The 18,709-nt window shown below is 36.7% G+C and overlaps 2 protein-coding genes across 7 annotated transcripts in view; both read right to left on the minus strand.

Annotated features, from left to right (window-relative positions):
- LOC146450023 (uncharacterized) overlaps nucleotides 1-18,709 on the minus strand; it is a 95,972-nt gene that overhangs the window by 38,427 nt on the left and 38,836 nt on the right. The window lies entirely within an intron of this gene.
- Nucleotides 1-18,709, minus strand: part of LOC146450025 (uncharacterized) — a 32,283-nt gene that overhangs the window by 4,870 nt on the left and 8,704 nt on the right. Inside the window, exons 4-10 of one of the 6 annotated variants that reach the window (XM_085100838.1) lie at nucleotides 11,922-12,580; nucleotides 9,201-9,296; nucleotides 8,904-8,999; nucleotides 8,616-8,711; nucleotides 8,075-8,170; nucleotides 4,418-4,519; nucleotides 301-396 (exon numbers count right to left, since the gene is read on the minus strand). In XM_085100838.1, the coding sequence (XP_084956964.1) occupies nucleotides 301-396; nucleotides 4,418-4,519; nucleotides 8,075-8,170; nucleotides 8,616-8,711; nucleotides 8,904-8,999; nucleotides 9,201-9,296; nucleotides 11,922-12,552 (1,213 nt within the window). In that variant the 5' untranslated portion in view covers nucleotides 12,553-12,580. The remainder of the gene's footprint in view (nucleotides 1-300; nucleotides 397-4,417; nucleotides 4,520-8,074; nucleotides 8,171-8,615; nucleotides 8,712-8,903; nucleotides 9,000-9,200; nucleotides 9,297-11,921; nucleotides 12,581-18,709) is intronic. The other 5 variants (XM_085100839.1, XM_085100840.1, XM_085100842.1 and 2 more) reach the window with 5 other exon arrangements.

The raw sequence follows: 18,709 nt of genomic DNA on the forward strand, positions 1-18,709 counted from the left end.
GACTGGATATATGCCTGTGAACAGGCTCCCAAGTGGGGTATAGGGCGAAGACAAAAATCAACAGTTTTTTTCCATGGGATAAGCTAAAAAATATCAACAATTTTGGGGTTTGATTTTCCTTTGGACTGGATTTAATAATGGACAACTATATACGTAAAAGAAAGACATTTACTGTCTCGATGCTGCCTTTTTTTGTTCAATCTTTGCTATTAATTTTTAAGCGGCCTCTTGTTACGAAAGGTAGATTTGCACAAGTCAACTCCTAATGAGGAGGTTTGGAGTTAGTCTCTTGGAACTGACCTTTTTCTTCAGTTTCAGTTGACTTCTGAGTCTCCAGCTTCTCTTTGATGTTTCTAATATCACTTTTCATCTGTTCGAGGTCATCTCTGTCGATTTCTGGGAAACAAACAACTTTGTTGAATTCAAGTCAATTTAACTGGAAACTAAGGTACAGTAACTACTATATTGTTGCTATGGAATGTTCCTATATGTAATCATTAATTATCTAATCAATCAAAATCATCACAGATTCCAAGAGGGAATCGAAAGCTTATATTTCAACATAAATTTCGATCCTGAATAGGAAACATTGTTTTTTAATTTAATATGACAGGATCAAAGAATATTTTTTTGTCTAACATCAATTATCTTGATTGGAAACCCTAGTTGTTTGGACCATCTTTTTGGTTAATACGGACACCAAGGGGACGTGCCAAAGTGTGATCAGTATTATCCAGGTGTCTGCATTTAGCCGGCTCTCAGAAAAAAAATCACGGACTCATAATATAAATTTTTTCAGCAACAAAACATTGTTTAATTTCTTAACGTGTCTGTAACTGCAACTGTAACAAGTTCAAACTAAAGAAACCTTATGCTCATTTATCATATCCTCGGACTAACAGTGAAGTTAACGGAATCAAAGTCCTATCATCATCGCATAATGGGCAGAAAACTTAATTAATGACTACAGTAAAAGGGGAAAAGACCCTAAAGAGACAGAATGATCAAACATGTCACGCCATTTAGCTACTGATTTTAGTAATAAAATCGTATAATTTAACTCAAAGATATCTGTCATTATTTGAACAGGGTACAATGTCTACATTTTGCATAATTGTGACAATGAAAAATCAGTGCGCAGATAACCAGTGTCTGTGAAGCGGGGTTGACGATGTAGGAGAGTTTGTCGCTCGGGACACAGAAGAGTGTCCGTTGTCCGTATTAAGCTGGGTAATTTTAGAGGAAATATGTGACCTTTTCGTCGGGACAAACAAAACTGTCCATAATATCCGGTTGTCCATAGAGGAGTGTTCCACTGTCAAAGGTTTTAAAGATTTCTGAGTCGATCACAACCATATTTGGCAAGGCAGATGACCAGAACAGAATCAAAGGCTCCTGTGAGCCAACTCGTGAACGCAGATGACACAGTAATTGAAATTTAGACGGCTACGGAAACTTCCTTGAAAGCTAAAAGAAATTATATCTTTGCCCGATTATGTAACGAAAAATAACCTTTCTTGTACTATAAAAATGATTGTCAAACTATTCTCTACAGATTGAATAAGATTATTCTGATGCGCTGATTAAAAAAAAAAAAAATCACGTGTTTTTTTATTCAAAGTTCATAGAAGCACGCCATGTGCAGCTACGTCATGCAAATTCGTGTCCCCGATAGTCCGGGGCTACTGGATTTTGCGATCGAGCTAGTGGATTCTGACCATCACTTGCCCATCGGGCAAGTGAAGTTTTTTTGGAAATTAAAATTACAAAATTACTGTAGGGCAAGCCGATCTCACAAAGGGAAATATGTTCAACAAAGTATCGCATTACATTTCATGCCCGACATAAATGCGTGAAATTTTTCCTTTGGAGTTCAGTCCACGCAATCCTCAAGTAAAAATAATGAGCTATGACAAGCTCTTGCTAAATAACAATTATTTATCGACCGCGTCCTTTTGCTTTCCCATAAATTACCAGTTGTAAATTTCGAACATGAAACATATTTTCCTCTTGAAACCTCTATGAAAGCTGACAAGATCTTAAAGTGTTCATCACACCAGAAATTTGCATAATTTTGTTTACGACGTCAATAATGCGTGACATGGCACGTTCCACTTTCGCGCGAAAACTGACAAATTAAATTATTTTTTAATTAAATTACTTCTAAATTAAATTATTTTTAATTCTTAAAAGAAACCGCACTTTGTAGAAAAAAACGAAAAAACCTATAACTTTGCTCAGATTCAACGAAAAATCTCCATTCTTACACTAAAATGATTGTCAAATTATTCTCTACAGAATCAATGAGAGAATTCTGACGCGTCGTGAAAAAAATTTTCACGTTTTTTTTTTTTCACTAATTGAGTTTACGACCCCGGACTTTCTGAAAAACTGAAAAAACTTGTAACTTTGCTCAGATTGAACGAAAAATCTCCATTCTTGCACTAAATGATCGTCAAATTATTCTCTACATATTGAATAAGAATTTCCTGACGCACCGTGAACAATAAATGTTCGCGCGTTTTTTCCACTAATTGAATTTAAAACTCATTCACTGCGCACGCCCGAAAGTTAACGACAAAACCGACCAACCAACCAACCAAGTCAACAGTCAGCTATCGCTATAACTCGTTCATTGCGCTACGCGCATTCACGAGTTAAAAAGGCTTCAACTCAAATGGTTCACACATGTAAAAATTGAAAATAGTGCCAATAGTTAAAGATCGCCAGTGTGCAAAACGTGATGTATTGATTTTTTTTTTAAGTTAGAATATTTATAAAAGTTGATGTATAAAGTACAATTACATTGATCCATTTCTTTCAGTAGCCAGCTTAAACACGGAGCGATCCTATAAGACCAGGCTGAACGGTTCAGACTGTCAATCAAAAATCCAAAACGCGCGTATCGGATTGGTTGATTACCAAAAATCTTATTTTAGCACGTTCAAGTTGCCGCAACGGAAAAGCTGTTTTAGTTCGAATTATTTTGTTGAAAATCAATCCAACGAATATGGCTAAAGGAGAAGAATTTAGAAAGTTAAGTTATCCTTCTATTTTGAGATCGGAAATTCATTTATCGGCTGGTAAAACCTTATCCTTTCGAGATATTTCCGAAATGATTAGGATATAGTTCGTAAACAAACTCTGTCTCGAAATAGGTTGTTCTTCTGAAACTGGCTTCCGAGATGGAATCGCTTCGATCCTTTGTGTCGTTTAGTGGGGGAGAGATAAGTAAAGACACAAAGTCGCGGAAGCGAAGCCTAAAAGAAACAACGGAGCGGGAAACGGAGGAGAAAAGTGAAGTGTCTCAAGCGGCGAGCGATCGCACGCAAGACGACGGAGCTGATAATATTTTTGAAGCCGGCCTCTCTATTGCTTACTGTATATAATAAAACTTAGAATATTATTTGGTACTGGCTAATTTTAATACTGATGTGAGAGCCATTGCCATTATCATTTCATCAATAAGATACATGAGAGCAACATCGGGTCGTGTTTTGTTTATATCTTTGGTGAATTTTCGAATTAGCAAATATTCATGATCAGGTACGAAATGTGTTTAGATGTTTTTATTTTTGACTTGTGCATAGAAGTTTAGAATTTATTGCTGCCACTTCCAGCGGATTAGTAGAGTTAGTTTTCACGTACGTGATCGATAGATACACAAGCGGTAATAAACTTGAACCCGACATGACGACTCGAGCGGCCGTTTAGCGGAAAACATCTGCTACATTTTGAAAATCCTGCCAGTTTTGGCGAACAACACAGACTCGTTTTGGTTATCAGCATGTTCAGATGGAGGGATATAGATGTCCAGTTCGTCGCAAGCTTCAGTTTATAATGGTTTCGATCTTTGTACTGTGTATTTGGTAGAAGGATTTCGAATTTCGAGGTAAGTTTCGTATAATCTTTCGATTGCGGCAACGAAACTTGATTATTTCCGTTATTATCGTTAATCTCGCTAATTTCTGGTGTCTTACAAGATATATAGCTAGCGTTTAGCTTATTTTTATTGATAAATCGATTCCCTCTTCGATTTTACAAACGATAGTTCTTCTCTCTTTTTTCCCCGACCGTTACCGACGTTTGGAAGCCAACAAACCGCTTCAAAGGGGGCGTGTCCTTCCCTTTTATAGGATCGCTCCGTGTTTAAGGGATTTTTATGTCTGTTGCAATGTTGGAGACTGGCACTAGTTCAATGCATGTCAGGACAATTTTTTCAAATCCATCTGTTCACCCTAGCTCATATTTCACCAAAAAAGCGCCACAAAACACTGCAAAACTAAGAATCAGAATCGTCCCTAAAAGTCACCCAGCAACAACCCTTATTCTGTAGTCAAATTGTCCCCCTACTCAATCCTATTAATTTTTTAATTGATACAAGGATAGAGTTTAAAGTTAATACCTTGGAACTGACCTGTATTTCCAGTTTCAAATGACTTCAGGGTACCAGCTTCCAGCTTCTCGCTCATGTTTCTAATATCACTTTTCATCTGTGCAAGATCATCTCTGAGGATTTCTGAGAAACAAACAACTTTGTTACGTTCAAGTCAAGTGGGAACTAACTAAATACCATATTGTACGTTGCTATGGAAACTTCCTAATCATCAATTATCTTGGAAACCTTAACTTCCACAGAAAAGTTGTTTGGACCATCTTTTTCGATTAAAAGGTTTAAAATTACAGATTTTCAAGTCACAACCATACTTGACATTAGTCAATAAATTGTGATCAGAACAGAAAAGGCCAAAAACTAAAATGGCGTGCACATGAAAATTGAAAACATTAGAAATAGTTAAAGATCACCAGTGTGCAAAACGTGATGTATTGATTTTTTTTTTAAATTAGAATATTTATTGAAGTTATGATGTCAAAGCACAATAATTATAATTATATTTATCAATTTTCTTTAGTAGCCAATTTTAGGGATTTTTTGTCTGTTGCAAGGTTGGGGACTGGGACTAGCTACATGCATGTCATGACAATTTTTTTAAACTCCATCTGTTCACCCTCATATATATTTTTTTAAAATCCATCTGTTCACCCTCATATATATTTTTTTTAAATCGATCTGTTCACCCTCATATATATTTTTTTAAAATCCATCTGTTCGCCCTCATATATATATTTTTTAAAATCCATCTGTTCACCCTCATATATATTTCTTTAAGGGAACTGTAAACGAAAAGTTGTTGGAATTTGCAAAATTTCTTTTTGTCACTCGTTCGTTAGATACTACATTACTGGCTAAGTTAATGAAAAAAATTTAAAAACTCATAAAAAGAACAGACGGTTTGTTAAAAAGAGTGTTTAGGACATCAGGTAAAAATGGCTTAAGGCGACACAATGCACAAATCCCAATACGCGTAGAGCAGCGCGGTGACATTTTGAAAACCATACCCAAGGGTATTCATTGCACCAACCAAAGCTTGTTTAAATGATCAACAACACTTCTTCAGACGGCTGAACCGTCTTTTTGTTATTTCGCCGCCTCTGCTTTTCCGGGTTTCAAAGGAATTCTTCGCTTTTCCCATTTCGTCTTGGATCCAAAGATAAACAATGTGACCTTTCCCGCAAAACACCATGACCGGCTTGGTCACAATACTCTTTTGAGGCTCCACGCCGGCTATCTTTAAAACAGGAAACGGGAAATCGGGGAACGGGGAACGGGGAACGGGAACGGGGAATCTTTAAAATGGGGAATCTTTAACATGGGGAATCTTTAAAGTGGGGAATCTTTAAAATGGGGAATCTTTAAAACGGGGAATCTTTAAAATGGGGAATCTTTAAAGTGGGGAATCTTTAAAACGGGGAATCTTTAAAGTGGGGAATCTTTAAAATGGGGAATCTTTAAAACAGGGAATCTTTAAAATGGGGAATCTTTAAAACGGGGAATCTTTAAAATGGGGAATCTTTAAAATGGGAAATCTTTAAAACGGGGAATCTTTAAAATGGGGAATCTTTAACACGGGGAATCTTTAAAGTGGGGAATCTTTAAAATGGGAAATCTTTAAAACGGGGAATCTTTAAAATGGGGAATCTTTAAACCGGGGAATCTTTAAAATGGGGAATCTTTAAAGTGGGGAATCTTTAAAACGGGGAATCTTTAAAGTGGGGAATCTTTAAAATGGGAAATCTTTAAAACGGGGAATCTTTAAAATGGGGAATCTTTAAAACGGGGAATCTTTAAAATGGGGAATCTTTAAAATGGGAAATCTTTAAAACGGGGAATCTTTAAAATGGGGAATCTTTAACACGGGGAATCTTTAAAGTGGGGAATCTTTAAAATGGGAAATCTTTAAAACGGGGAATCTTTAAAATGGGGAATCTTTAAACCGGGGAATCTTTAAAGTGGGGAATCTTTAAAACGGGAAATCTTTAAAACGGGGAATCTTTAAAGTGGGGAATCTTTAAAATGGGAAATCTTTAAAACGGGGAATCTTTAAAATGGGGAATCTTTAAAACGGGGAATCTTTAAAATGGGGAATCTTTAAAAGCGGGAATCTTTAAAATGGGGAATCTTTAAAAGCGGCAATCTTTAAAACGGGGGAATGTTTAAAAGCGGGAATCTTTAAAATGGGGAATCTTCAAAACGGGAGATCTTTAAAAGCGGGAATCTTTAAAATGAGGAATCTTTAAAAGCGGGAATCTTTAAAATGGGCAATCTTTAAAAGCTGGAATGTGTGGTTCCAGAAAATATCCATACCTCCCCCACGGAAGGGATTGGAAATTCCAGAGGGGTGGGGGGGTCAAGGGTCCAGGAAATTCCTGAGGAGGGGGGGAGGGTGTATAAATAATATATTTGTTCTTTCCAGACCGACCGCTCGCTTGAATGTCTGCCACACATATTTAACTTGGTACTTTTGACACTTCGAAAAACTTTGTCAAGCTAAAAGACTTCCCGTTTTTAAAGATTCCCCATTTTAAAGATTCCCCGTTTTAAAGATTCCCCGTTTTAAAGATTCCCCATTTTAAAGATTCCTTGTTTTAAAGATTCCCGCTTTTAAAGATTCCCCATTTTAAAGATTCCCCGTTTTAAAGATTCCCCGTATTAAAGATTCCCCATTATAAAGATTCCCCATTATCAAGATTCCCCGTTTTAAAGATTCCCCATTTTAAAGATTCCCCGTTTTAAAGATTCCCCATTTTAAAGATTCCCTATTTTAAAGATTTTCCGTTTTAAAGATTCCCCACTTTAGAGATTCCCCGTTTTAAAGATTCCCCATTTTAAAGATTCCCCGTTCCCCGATTCCCCGTTCCCTGTTTTAAAGATAGCCGCTCCACGCCATTTTTGATCGGTCCGCGGCATGATTCACTATGATTGTGTTGACATCCACTTTAACGAGGTGTGAAAACTGTACGAATCTTTCGAGGCCCAAAAATCAAAGCTTGTTTGTCAGAGAATTAACTTTCTTTAAATCAATTAATAGGGTATGTAGATATGATGGATTTTGGTGAAATTTGGCCAGCATCTTGGTCGGACATTTAGCTACAAAAGGGTGTGAGGCTTTTGCGAATTCAAAATATTTTTATCGTGACGTCCTAGCGCGTGACACGCATATGTAAATTTTCTATTGGCCAACTTTACAATTGCTTTTCTCGGGAACCAATAACAATATCAAAAAAGCCTCACACCCTTTTTTAGTTTATTATATCATGATTGATAAAGTCCAGTTTGTTTGGATGTTTGCGTTAATGCGAAGGCTCATTATTCAGTCAAGTGAACATCACCAGGTTTGTGTTTGAAGGCTTGGGTGCATTTATCGAAACAACAAAAATAAAAACTAGTCTTATTTTCAGATTCTGAAGTCTAATTTAGCTTTAACGAAGGATTTCCCGGAAGGTACCTTGATTCCTTAAAAGTAACCTTAAAATCCATGTTTTTTTGCATAAATTTCACCACAAAGTGCCACAAAACACTGCTATGATATTGATACGAAATCCCTAAAAATCACCCAGCAAAAACTCTTACTGCACTTAAGTTAGCCCTCCCCCCCCCCCCCCCCCCACTAAATCCTCTGAATTTTTCAATAGATATGGGGATAGAGTTCGGAGTTTACATCTTGGAACTGACCTTTATCCTCAGTTTCAGATGACTTCAGAGTCTCCAGCTTCTTGCTGATGTTTCTAACATCACTTTTCACCTGTTTGAGATCATCTCTGACGATTTCTAAAATGATTAATTTATAAATAACTTTGTTATGTTCAAGTCAATTTGAGCTAAAGTTGATAAAGCTAAACGTTTTTATTTGTCTCCCATTCAATATCAACATTGATGAAAAATTACTAAGTATTATATACAATTTTATTGAGTGTATACAGTATGCGAGCCAGCGAGGCAGACGTGCGAGGCATGAACAAAACATGCGAGGCATGCGAGGCATGAACAACACCCAACATAAACTGCTAACCGTTAAGCTAACCGGGGAGCTATTTAAGCTAACCTGAGTGCTATTTAGGCTAACCGGAGTGTTTTTTAGGCTAACCTGAGTGCCTCGCACGTCTGACTCGCATGCCTCGCATGCCTCGCTGGCTCGCAGATTGTGCATCTCCATTTTATTAACTTTTCAAAAGATAGGGAAGCTAGGGTTAGGAGTTAGTCTCTTGGAACTGACCTTTATCCTCAGTTTCAGATGACTTCAAGGTCTCCAGCTTCTCGCTGATGTTTCTTACATCACTTTTCACCTGCTCGAGATCATCTCTGACGATTTCTACAAAGATTAATAACTTAATTGTTATGTTTAGGTCAATTTAAGCTAAAGTTGATAGAGCACAAAGCTTTTACTTGTCTCCCATTCAATATCAAAACTGACGAAAAATTACTAACTAAATATGTTTAAAAATTTATTGATTTTTCAAAAAATAGGGAAGCTAGGGTTAGGAGTTAGTCTCTTGGAACTGACCTTTATCCCCAGTTTCAAATGACTTCAGGGTCTCCAGCTTCTCGCTCATGTTTCTAATATCACTTTTCACCTGTTCGAGATCATCTCTGACAAGTCCTACACAAAATAATTTTATTAATAACTTTGCTATGTTAAGGTCAATTTAAGCTAAAGTTGATTAAGCATATATAAATGCTTTTATTTGTCTCCCATTCAATATCAAATTGATGAAAGATTACCAAGTAAATTATATACAATTTTATTAATTTTTCAAATGATAGGGGAGCTAGGGTTGGGAGTTAGTCTCTTGGAACTGACCTTTATCTTCAGGTTCAGATGACTTCAGGGTCTCCAGCTTCTCACTGATGTTTCTAACATCACTTTTCACCTGTTTGAGATCACCTCTGACAATTTCTAAAAAGATTAATAACTTTGTTATGATCAAGTCAATTTGAAATAAAGTTGATAGAGCATAATGCTTTTATTCAAAATTTATAAAAAATTACTAATGTACATATATAGGGGAGCTAGGGTGGGGTTGAAAAACACTCCAACCAGATACATTAAACCTTTGCTCTGAATTAATGATGATCAGTATCGTAATGGATGGGTAATCAATGGGCAATCAGTTGATTATTATTACTCATTGATTAATTGCTGATAATCAATCAATGAGTAATCAAAGACTAGTCTAGGACAAAAATTTTTGTGGCCTTATTATTTGATTACACATCAATGACATATGGATTACCGGTACTCATTGATCTGAATGATTTATAGTCATTGATGTTAATTATTACTCATTGGTAAATCATTTGCAGCAGAATCGACCTCACGATTTCGAGGAATATCGTTCCCTGGAGTGAAAAATGATGCATTACATTGATGATTATAAGAGTCAAAGTTTTAGCTCTCAAACAGAACAGCTGATCAATAAAATCCTGAAAGCAGTGACCTATTTAATTTGTTTTCGTTTTCACATTTGATTATAATACTAGATAAAATAACATCATTTGTATGCAATTACAAGTATGCAATGATACCCGAGTGAGTAATCAATGCAATCGATGACACCAATGGGTTATCACTGACCCCTAAACAGAAATTAGATCCAGCACTTTAGGATGCCATTTTCATGAGCGCTGAGTTACTGTATTTTGGCTGTGCTAGAAATGATATTGCTCCTTGTCCATGACAATTACCCATAACCAAAGAATGAAAGAATTTCCTTGAAATAAGATGAAGCTAGTTTGAAATAGGCAGCACTAAACCCGGAAATATCTAGAAGACAGAAAATGAAATCCAGAATCCAGACTGATATGGAATCCCCAATCTGGAATTGGTAACTAAACATTTTGAATGTTTAAACAAGTGGAATGTTTAGTTGGAATGAAGAGACATCCTTGTCAAACGTCCACACTTGTAAACCGTGTGCTGGCCGACCCAAATACATGTAAATTGGGAGAATTCAGTCAAACCATCCTGAGCAGCAAACGTGGCGATTGCATCTCTCTAGAATCAATTTGACCATTACCACACAGAATGACAAAATTATTGTATCTTTAGGATGAAAAATAATATTCTAACTAGTAATAATCATGGAGTAGTAAAGTGCATTCGCATCCAGACCGAAGCGAGTCTGTGAACCCGCCTCAGCCAGCGGGATTCAAATCAAGGCAAGTGATCAGTGAGTCCAAGATGGCGCCCAAACCCTGAAATCACACAGTATCCAGAAAGAAGCGACATGGATAGTATGGGTTCGACGCAAAGAAAAGGCTCGAGGATGATCACTTGTTGCCATAGTAGTCTTTTCCCCCAATTCACTCCCTGTGGTTTCCCTTTGCGACCTGACGAAAAATTTAACATCCGTTTTCAAAACAAGTTGACACAAGGTATCTGGAAAATGGATGAAACAAAAGAGGATGTAAGTGTGCACTCAGAAAACTTACCGCTTCTTAATTGGTGAGTCTGCCATCAGTACATGTATACGCCTTCACGGAAAAGCTGTTGTCCCTCGCGTTCTCTCTCAATCCCATATTTTCACATTGTGTCGTTTATGAACAGCGGATTTTTTAAAATGCCAACAAGTGATTTAAGTATTTTTCTTCCGTATTTTTTTACCCCAAGTCATACATTTCACTATGAAATATTTATCTTTCTGTTACAAGAAACTCATTTCTGGATTCTTTTTTGTGAAAAGAATTGGAGGTTGATTCAATTAGATTACAAACTGTTGCCTATTTAGGCTAAGATACTAATAACTTTTTTTGGAAATTGCCCCTTTAATTATAACTAACTTGAAGTTTGTTCTTATAATAAGGTAATGTCAACCAATCAGGTTAAGAAAAAATGACAGATTAATTTTATGCTTTTGTCTGAAAAATTTAGCAGCAGAAGCAAAAAATGGATGTTTGCAAACTGCTCGCATTTAGGTCAATTTTGTCAATGACAGACGACACGTTTGTATGAAGTGAGTATAAACTATTCAACCAAGGGATACCACAGGAAACAAAAAAAAAATGTATTCCTCTCCTTCCTTCATTCCTGTTTTAAAATTGTTATTATCTCCTGCAAAACCTCAAAGTAGCTGGCAATATTGCCACTTGAGCCTCTGGGGATGAATATTGACACAGGGAAGTAAATTGAATCAATCATTATGGTAGGTAAGGGGTCAGTATAGTACTTATATTACTACCTTGGTAATATACACAGCAAAGATCTTGATTAGAAGTTTGTTTTAAACTTGTTTCTCTTAAAATCACAACTTTCTCAATAAAGTGGTGAAATTGAAATCTAACTAGTAGCTTTCAAATGGTATAACATACACTGCCACTGAGTATGTCAGTTTACTGATTGGAAAAATGCCACTCCTCTCAGGGGACATAAATTAGGCTAATCACAGACATCCTTAAGCTTTAAGACCAGCAAGTGATCTTTGTATGCACATACTCATCAATTTTAATGCTACCTGACCTTTCAGTGGAATGTAACGTGAAATTGATGCTAACCAAATATTTAATTCTCAGTGTAAATTTATACCTTGCAGGTCATCAAGTTTGTCCTTGATGTCATCATCATCTTTCTTCCACCTTTCCATCATCTCTTGACAGCGCTTTGCAGTGGCAGGATCCATGCATTCATGCTTCAGGCGATTGATAGTGGCTGAATCTGCTCCTAGGCCTATCAGTGCACTCTTAATGTCCTGCCAGTGGGTTTCAAATGTTACATTATCCACAGAAGCCTGGTTCACATGGCCATAGATCATGTTTCTGTAACATTTGACTCGCACTATGTTAGCTTCCATGGCCCTATCTGACACTGGTGGGAGTTTGTCCCAGCTGCCAGTACTAGTGGGAGGACTCAGATGACAAATATTTCTCAGCAGCAAAACCAAAAGCGTGATATCAAAATTTGCTGATGATACTGATGTAGGATGAACAGTGGGATACAGTGTGTCCCACTGTGAAGGGTTTAAAATCCGCTTACTTCTTAAGGTATGCAGTGTGTGTTTTTGTGACGCAAACACTCCATGAAGACCTGCTGGGGGGTGTATTCTGTCAAATGTGTCCCTCAGTGCCTGGCAGCCCACATCCACCACAAGACGGCAGAGCCGAGCATAATTTGTTGTCTCCTGGGTGGAAGCAGATAGTGCAGAGGCAGCAGAAGCCATGATATGGTGACTACACCACTCAGTTAACCTAAAATAGTAATTAATATCCTTTGATTAGTGAAAAACTAAACATTACTCTTAAAGCCTGTTTAAATGGTTTCAACATAATTTTTGCTCAACATTCATTCAACAAAAGTTGAACGGATGTTGGGCAAATGTTGGATAAAGAGTGTTCAAACAGTTTCAACGTCATTCCACATTTTCAAGAACAAAGAAAATGTTTAATTGATGTTGAATGAAATTTAATAGAAAACTGTCATCAATTTGTTAAATAGTATTTCAGAACAATCAAACTCGTAATTATTCTTTGTGAGTTGTTTTCCTAGAAGCTCCCAAACATTACCAAGAAAGTCTGTGGGTTAAGGTTGATTTGAAATTTTTGTCATTGCCTGAGCTAAAGCATTTCATTCCTTTTAATCGATTTCAATCAATTAGGTAAAAATTTGGTGATTATCGATTTCCATCGATTAAATAAACTAATCAATCAAAAAGTATCAATTACTATGGATGATCAATTTGTTACATCCTGCATGTGCATAACTAAGGACCTTAAAGTTTGTTAATAAGGATCAACAGATGTCAAATAAAAAAGCTATTAAAATGTGAGTGTGACAGGCCTGTGACTCTTAATTTACACAGTCGTTTGGTTATGTACACCCTGAATTCAAACAACCATTGCCATTAGACAATATTGTTTGTTTGTTTGCTTGTTTTATCATACACATTACAAAAAAGCAAAACATTACAAAAAATATATATATTACAGAGAAGGTGGCAAGGAAGCCTTAGAAGAAACCATAGGCTTATAATATTCCGATTATGAGCCTAATCTGCAGATTTTATTATATTAATGGCTATTTTGCGAGACAACGTGGGACATTCCTTCCAAATAGTTTATTCAAAATAAAGGATTTCGGGTTTCAGTAGATGCTGGTTGCTCAAGAGAAATTCATACTTTCATTAAATGCTCACTGCCCTCTGTGATTTGCCCTGATGATGTGAAATTCAAAGTATTTTCTTCAATGAGTGCGAATGTACTCAAAGTCACAATGAAATTAAAAGTTGAATAATAATACTTTAAGGTTACTGTATACCTTCAGAGGTGTCTCGCGTCTAAGCGATGTAGCGCGTCCAGTTTAAGCTGTAGGTACCTAAACCCTCATATCAAAATAAAGCTAGCTATCAAACTATACCAATAATTTTGAAATAAAATGAACTGTTGAATTTTTATAGCACTGTTTTCTCGAATCAATATTTTCACTTCATGTCTGCAAATCTTTTCTTTCGAAATATTTTTTGTCCGAGAGCGATTTTTGTATGATCACTTCACATTTTTTTAATCCTAATTTGAAACTGTTCTGTAACTTTTTACTGCGATTGAATATGGCAAATTGCAGATGCATTCTTTTAGCGCTTTGGGTCTGGAAACTCAGAAGGAAATTAAATTAGCGAAAAACAAAATTTGCTTTGACTTGTATAGTATTCAAAAGGCGATTCGGACACTTGCATTTAGAGGTCGTGAAGAATTTCACAATTAATTTTATTTCCAAATTCTTGGTATAGTTTGATAGCCATCTCTATAAGCTTTAATTTGATATAGGCATTTAGGTATCTACAGTTTAAACCAGACGTGCTACATCACTTGGACGCGAGACACCTCTAAAGGTATACGGTAACCTTAATATGAATCTAGACATGACAACCACTCAGTAGTTTCACAGTTGGGTTCAGGCACAGGCATAGAGATTCTTTTTTTTTAGCGATTGAGCAACCAAGCATGTAAGTCATAATTAAAGTCAATCCAATAAAATTCCGCTAAATAGAGTAAAATCACTACAGAACTGAGTAGTGCTTCAATTACCTAGCATGCAATTTAGTACTAGAATAATTGGCTCATGCCATTATCATTCAGGCATCAGAGCATTTGCAGTCCACAAATTCGCTTTTTCAAGTTATCATTTCAAGTTATCACATACCACCAACTTGCAAGGCAGTTATGTGTAACCGAGCTCGAACGAGCGTTACAAAGCAAGTTTCAATTTGTATTTTGTGGTTCCGGTTATTGTTTTCCACGGGGGCTAGATTGCAGAATACCCGTCCCACAAAATATCTAAGTTAAAAAACTGCAAAACCTGCTACCGCAGTTCTGCAGTCATCTAATTTGCATCCACTACGGGACTGCGGACTGCGGTAGCACTCCAGTTTAATACTTAGATCACATCCACTACGGGACTGCGGACCGCGGTAGCACTCCAGTTTACACATTCTTCTTTCTTCAATCAATCCACTATGGGACTGCGGACCGCGGCACACTCCAGTTTAATACATTCCTCGTTCTTTGATCCATCCACTACTGGACTGTTGAGCGCGGTAGCACGGACCCCGGGTTTCAGAGTAATGCACCTTGCGAGTGGACGGGTATTCTGCAATTGCTCCTTCATGGGAAAAAAAGCCAAATTACTTAATTATTGCTTTGTGGTTTTACACCCTGCATCAAGCTCTGAGATTTCTCCCAGTTATCCATAAGACAGGAAAAACTTTAATTTTAGCGTGCCGCTATGTTTGTTGGCAACCGCTACGTACGCACGAGATTTCTTTACCCTTTGTCCCAGCAAGAGCACGTACAAGTTTGCCGTAACACATATACTAAATCTAGCAAATAAGAACATTGCAAACAGGAAGGTTTTGCTAGTTCGTGGCTTACCTAGCTAAGGTCGACCAATCGCATTGTTAAAAACAGGATGCCAGCCACAAATTTGTTTGAGTTCGTTGTTTATTGTTTTCGTCTCCGTATAAAAGACACCCACCGCGTCATGAGCTACACACAAGTAAGAGTCCTTCGGTTGGGTGATCAAGCAAGAAGTATTTCGTTAGAGTTCTCCCCTCGCTTAGAGTGGGTGAGTGTTTTTCCCTTTTGTAGTTTCGTTCGGTGATCCTTAGGTTTCTTTCGAGGTCATCAGTGTTCGAAGCGTAACATAGTTTTGCATTATCTTCCCTTTAGTTTTCCAGTTTTGCCCGCACATTTCATTGTTGTAGTGAGCACTTCGCTCTAGTAGTTTTCCCTTTCATTTCGTAGAGCTCCTCGTCCTTTAATTAAGCTCTAAGTGTTAGTTTTACTGCATATTTGCCGGGACGGAAGCGAGCTTGTAGTTTTCATGGACCATGTGCTTGATGTTTTTGTGTCACATGACTCTTCACGTGAGTCACGTGCTGAGGTTTCTTTGTTTACATTCCTCGCGTAGTTGTAAAATTAATCCGTTTTTAGTGTTCTTTTATTGATTTGTTTAGGGATTTAATTGTAACCTCAGTTTTAGTAATTTTCCCGCATTTGTTCCTCAACGTTATATTGCCCTTTTTCTGGTGCCTTTTGTGTTTCTCGCCCGCTGTTTTATTTGGCTATTAAATTGACATAAACGGTCCGCTCACATATGATTTTTGTTGTAATTGTATGTTTTACTATTTTGTTTCTGTTTTACAGGGTCGTAACGACATACATGGGATCAGGGATCAAAGGCAAAAAATGGGACAGGATCAGGGTTCACAGGCCCGGGATCTAGGATCACAAGCCGTGGGATTGGGATCAGTAGTGCTGCGAGGTGATCAGGGATCAACTTTTCTGACAGAAAATCAAGTATCATAAAATGACAAAATTCAGTTTAATTGGACGGAAAGAGCTGCCACCGTTTACAAATTCAAATGTGTTTTTGCAGTAACATTTTGTTCCGGTTCTAAAAGTTTTATGCAATACGATCTGCTGGACTAGCTTGACTACAAAACGTGGATATTTTCCCAAATTCTTAAAATAATATATTTATACCATGTTGCCCTTTTTTTTTGGTATATATCAGTGACTCTCTGCTGTGATTGACTCGGTTTGTTGGATCTTTGACTGCTGAATAAGGACTTAAGAAAAAATTCACACAATGGACATTGCCTTTTGCCAATGTTTTTCCTCTGTCTTATAAATCTACTACACAAGGAATGTGCTTGGCACTCTAAACAAAAATTTAGCTAGTCTTCTTTTAGAGAAAATCCTGTTATCAAAGAAATCGTTATTGCACTTGATACTGCACACTCCTATTGTATTTTTTTTAATTTCTGACCGAGTTCAAGAGACCAAATATGGTCTCTTGGTGGCCTTAATCATAACTCCGCTCCTTTAACAGCTTCTGATTGAATATCATACAAAGTTTCATTTTGAAGCTCTCAACACAAATTACTTTTCACAGAATATCAAGTGGCAAGTGTTAAGAGAACATACAGCAAATAACGAAGCTTGCTCTGATTATGCTAAGGAGAAGGTACCTCAGATGTCTGAGTAACCAAACTTAATGCACAAAGCTTACAAGGCGGCAAGGGAATTGTCCAAAATTTTCATATCAAATTTGCTCCTCACTGAAATTAAATTGATGCAAATCGAGAAAAATATAAAGATCTTTTTCAAGACAGACAAAATGCCGAATTCCAAAGTGATCTCCGGCAGGAGATTATAAGGGCAGTTGCAATCAATAATATTATTTTGTATGATGTAAACATTTTTTTTTTCAAAACAGAAGGTAGGGGGGCTAGATTCTCAAAGATGGCACATAATTTGTGTAAGTATTTGCATGGAATATTAGAATGATTTCTTTGGAAAAGCAAACTGCCATTTATATACATGTATGTGGTTTATAACATAAATTACCACTGCATTCTCTAGAGTCATGCAGTAAATATCTGCCGTATCCTTTTAATTTTTAATACAGGATTTTTGAAAGTGAAATTAATCTTTTAATTATAATGCAAATGTCACAAAATGTTAAGACTCCAGAAATGCCTGTATCAGCCATTTTATAGGAGGTTTTAAAGTTAAAAAAAGGTAATAAGGGAGGGCCGGGGGGCGGGGAGTCATGGTATTTTACCATGGTTTGCAAGATAGCTCATAAAGAGTTGCAAGAAAAAATTGATTTAGAACATCAAGGAGGGCGGGTGGGGGTCCAAAAAATGAAAGGGAAAAATTTAAAAATCATCAAAGCCCCCTATCTGCAAAAACTATATGAACCCTCCCTTAATCACAATAAAGCATTCGGGGTTCTTAAACTTAAGAGAAACATGCTTAGATTTCATATGATTTCACATATGCCTGTTAGATTTCATACATGCCGGTTACTTAAGAGAAACATGCTTAGATTTCATACTACAAGTAATCAAAGATTTTAGAGTGCATTCGACACCTTAAATTGAACAAATTTGGCAAAATAGTTCACCCTTTCATGTTCGTTTCAGTTTGAATATTTGTTGCTATTTTTTCTGTTTTTTTTTTCCTGGGGTATCCAATCGATGGAAAGCGATGATCGGAAATTTAATCGATCAATCAATATCAATCGATAAAATTAGTTAATTGATATCGATTGGTATCGGCCAATACATGACCAATCGATAACCACACAAAACCGTTCATCGATTGCTATCGATTGGCTCAGGAACCTTGAACAGACGTCACGCACCCTACCTGTCTGATCATCCGCCATTTTTAGGAAGTCCTGGGGACGAAATTAATAAAACAAATTCCGACCCAGAATTTACCAAACACCAAAACTAAAATCGCTCATCACTTACTACTATAATGAAAAAAAGGAACATCTTTTTTATCTTTTGCTTCATATTTTATTTCTTTTAGACACAGTTGGCGCCTTCATAGATTTTTTAGTTTGTATGTATGTGATCTTTGTTTTAAGCACGATTAGGTTCGTTACTATAAGGCTAGGTATTGCTGCTTTATTCATTATTTTGCAACGACTCATGCTGCTGTTGTTGGTAATTTCATTGTTAGCAAAAGTACAACTTCTGTTGCCAGAATTTTTCTGTGAAGGCACGATTGAACAACTTTCCATTTTTTGAAGCCTATACATTGGCCCATGGAACCAACTTTTAATTTGTCAAAAAAAGACGGATTCCTGTGGACTGGGCATTAACGTTAAAGAGAAAGAAGAAAGTATTGTTCTCCTGTTAACATTAACATGAAATGTGTTTATAATTACTGCGTACAAAGTTGTGTTTTTATGCGTCGAGTCCGGTTCCGTTCATCTGCAACCAATCGATACCAATTTATCTATCGATTGGTATTGATAATCGATACCAATCAAAAACCACACGAATCTCTGCCATTGATTGGTCA

Source organism: Pavona decussata, unplaced genomic scaffold (assembly GCF_977016875.1).
Source record: "Pavona decussata unplaced genomic scaffold, jaPavDecu1.1 SCAFFOLD_510, whole genome shotgun sequence".
Lineage (NCBI taxonomy): Eukaryota > Metazoa > Cnidaria > Anthozoa > Scleractinia > Agariciidae > Pavona > Pavona decussata.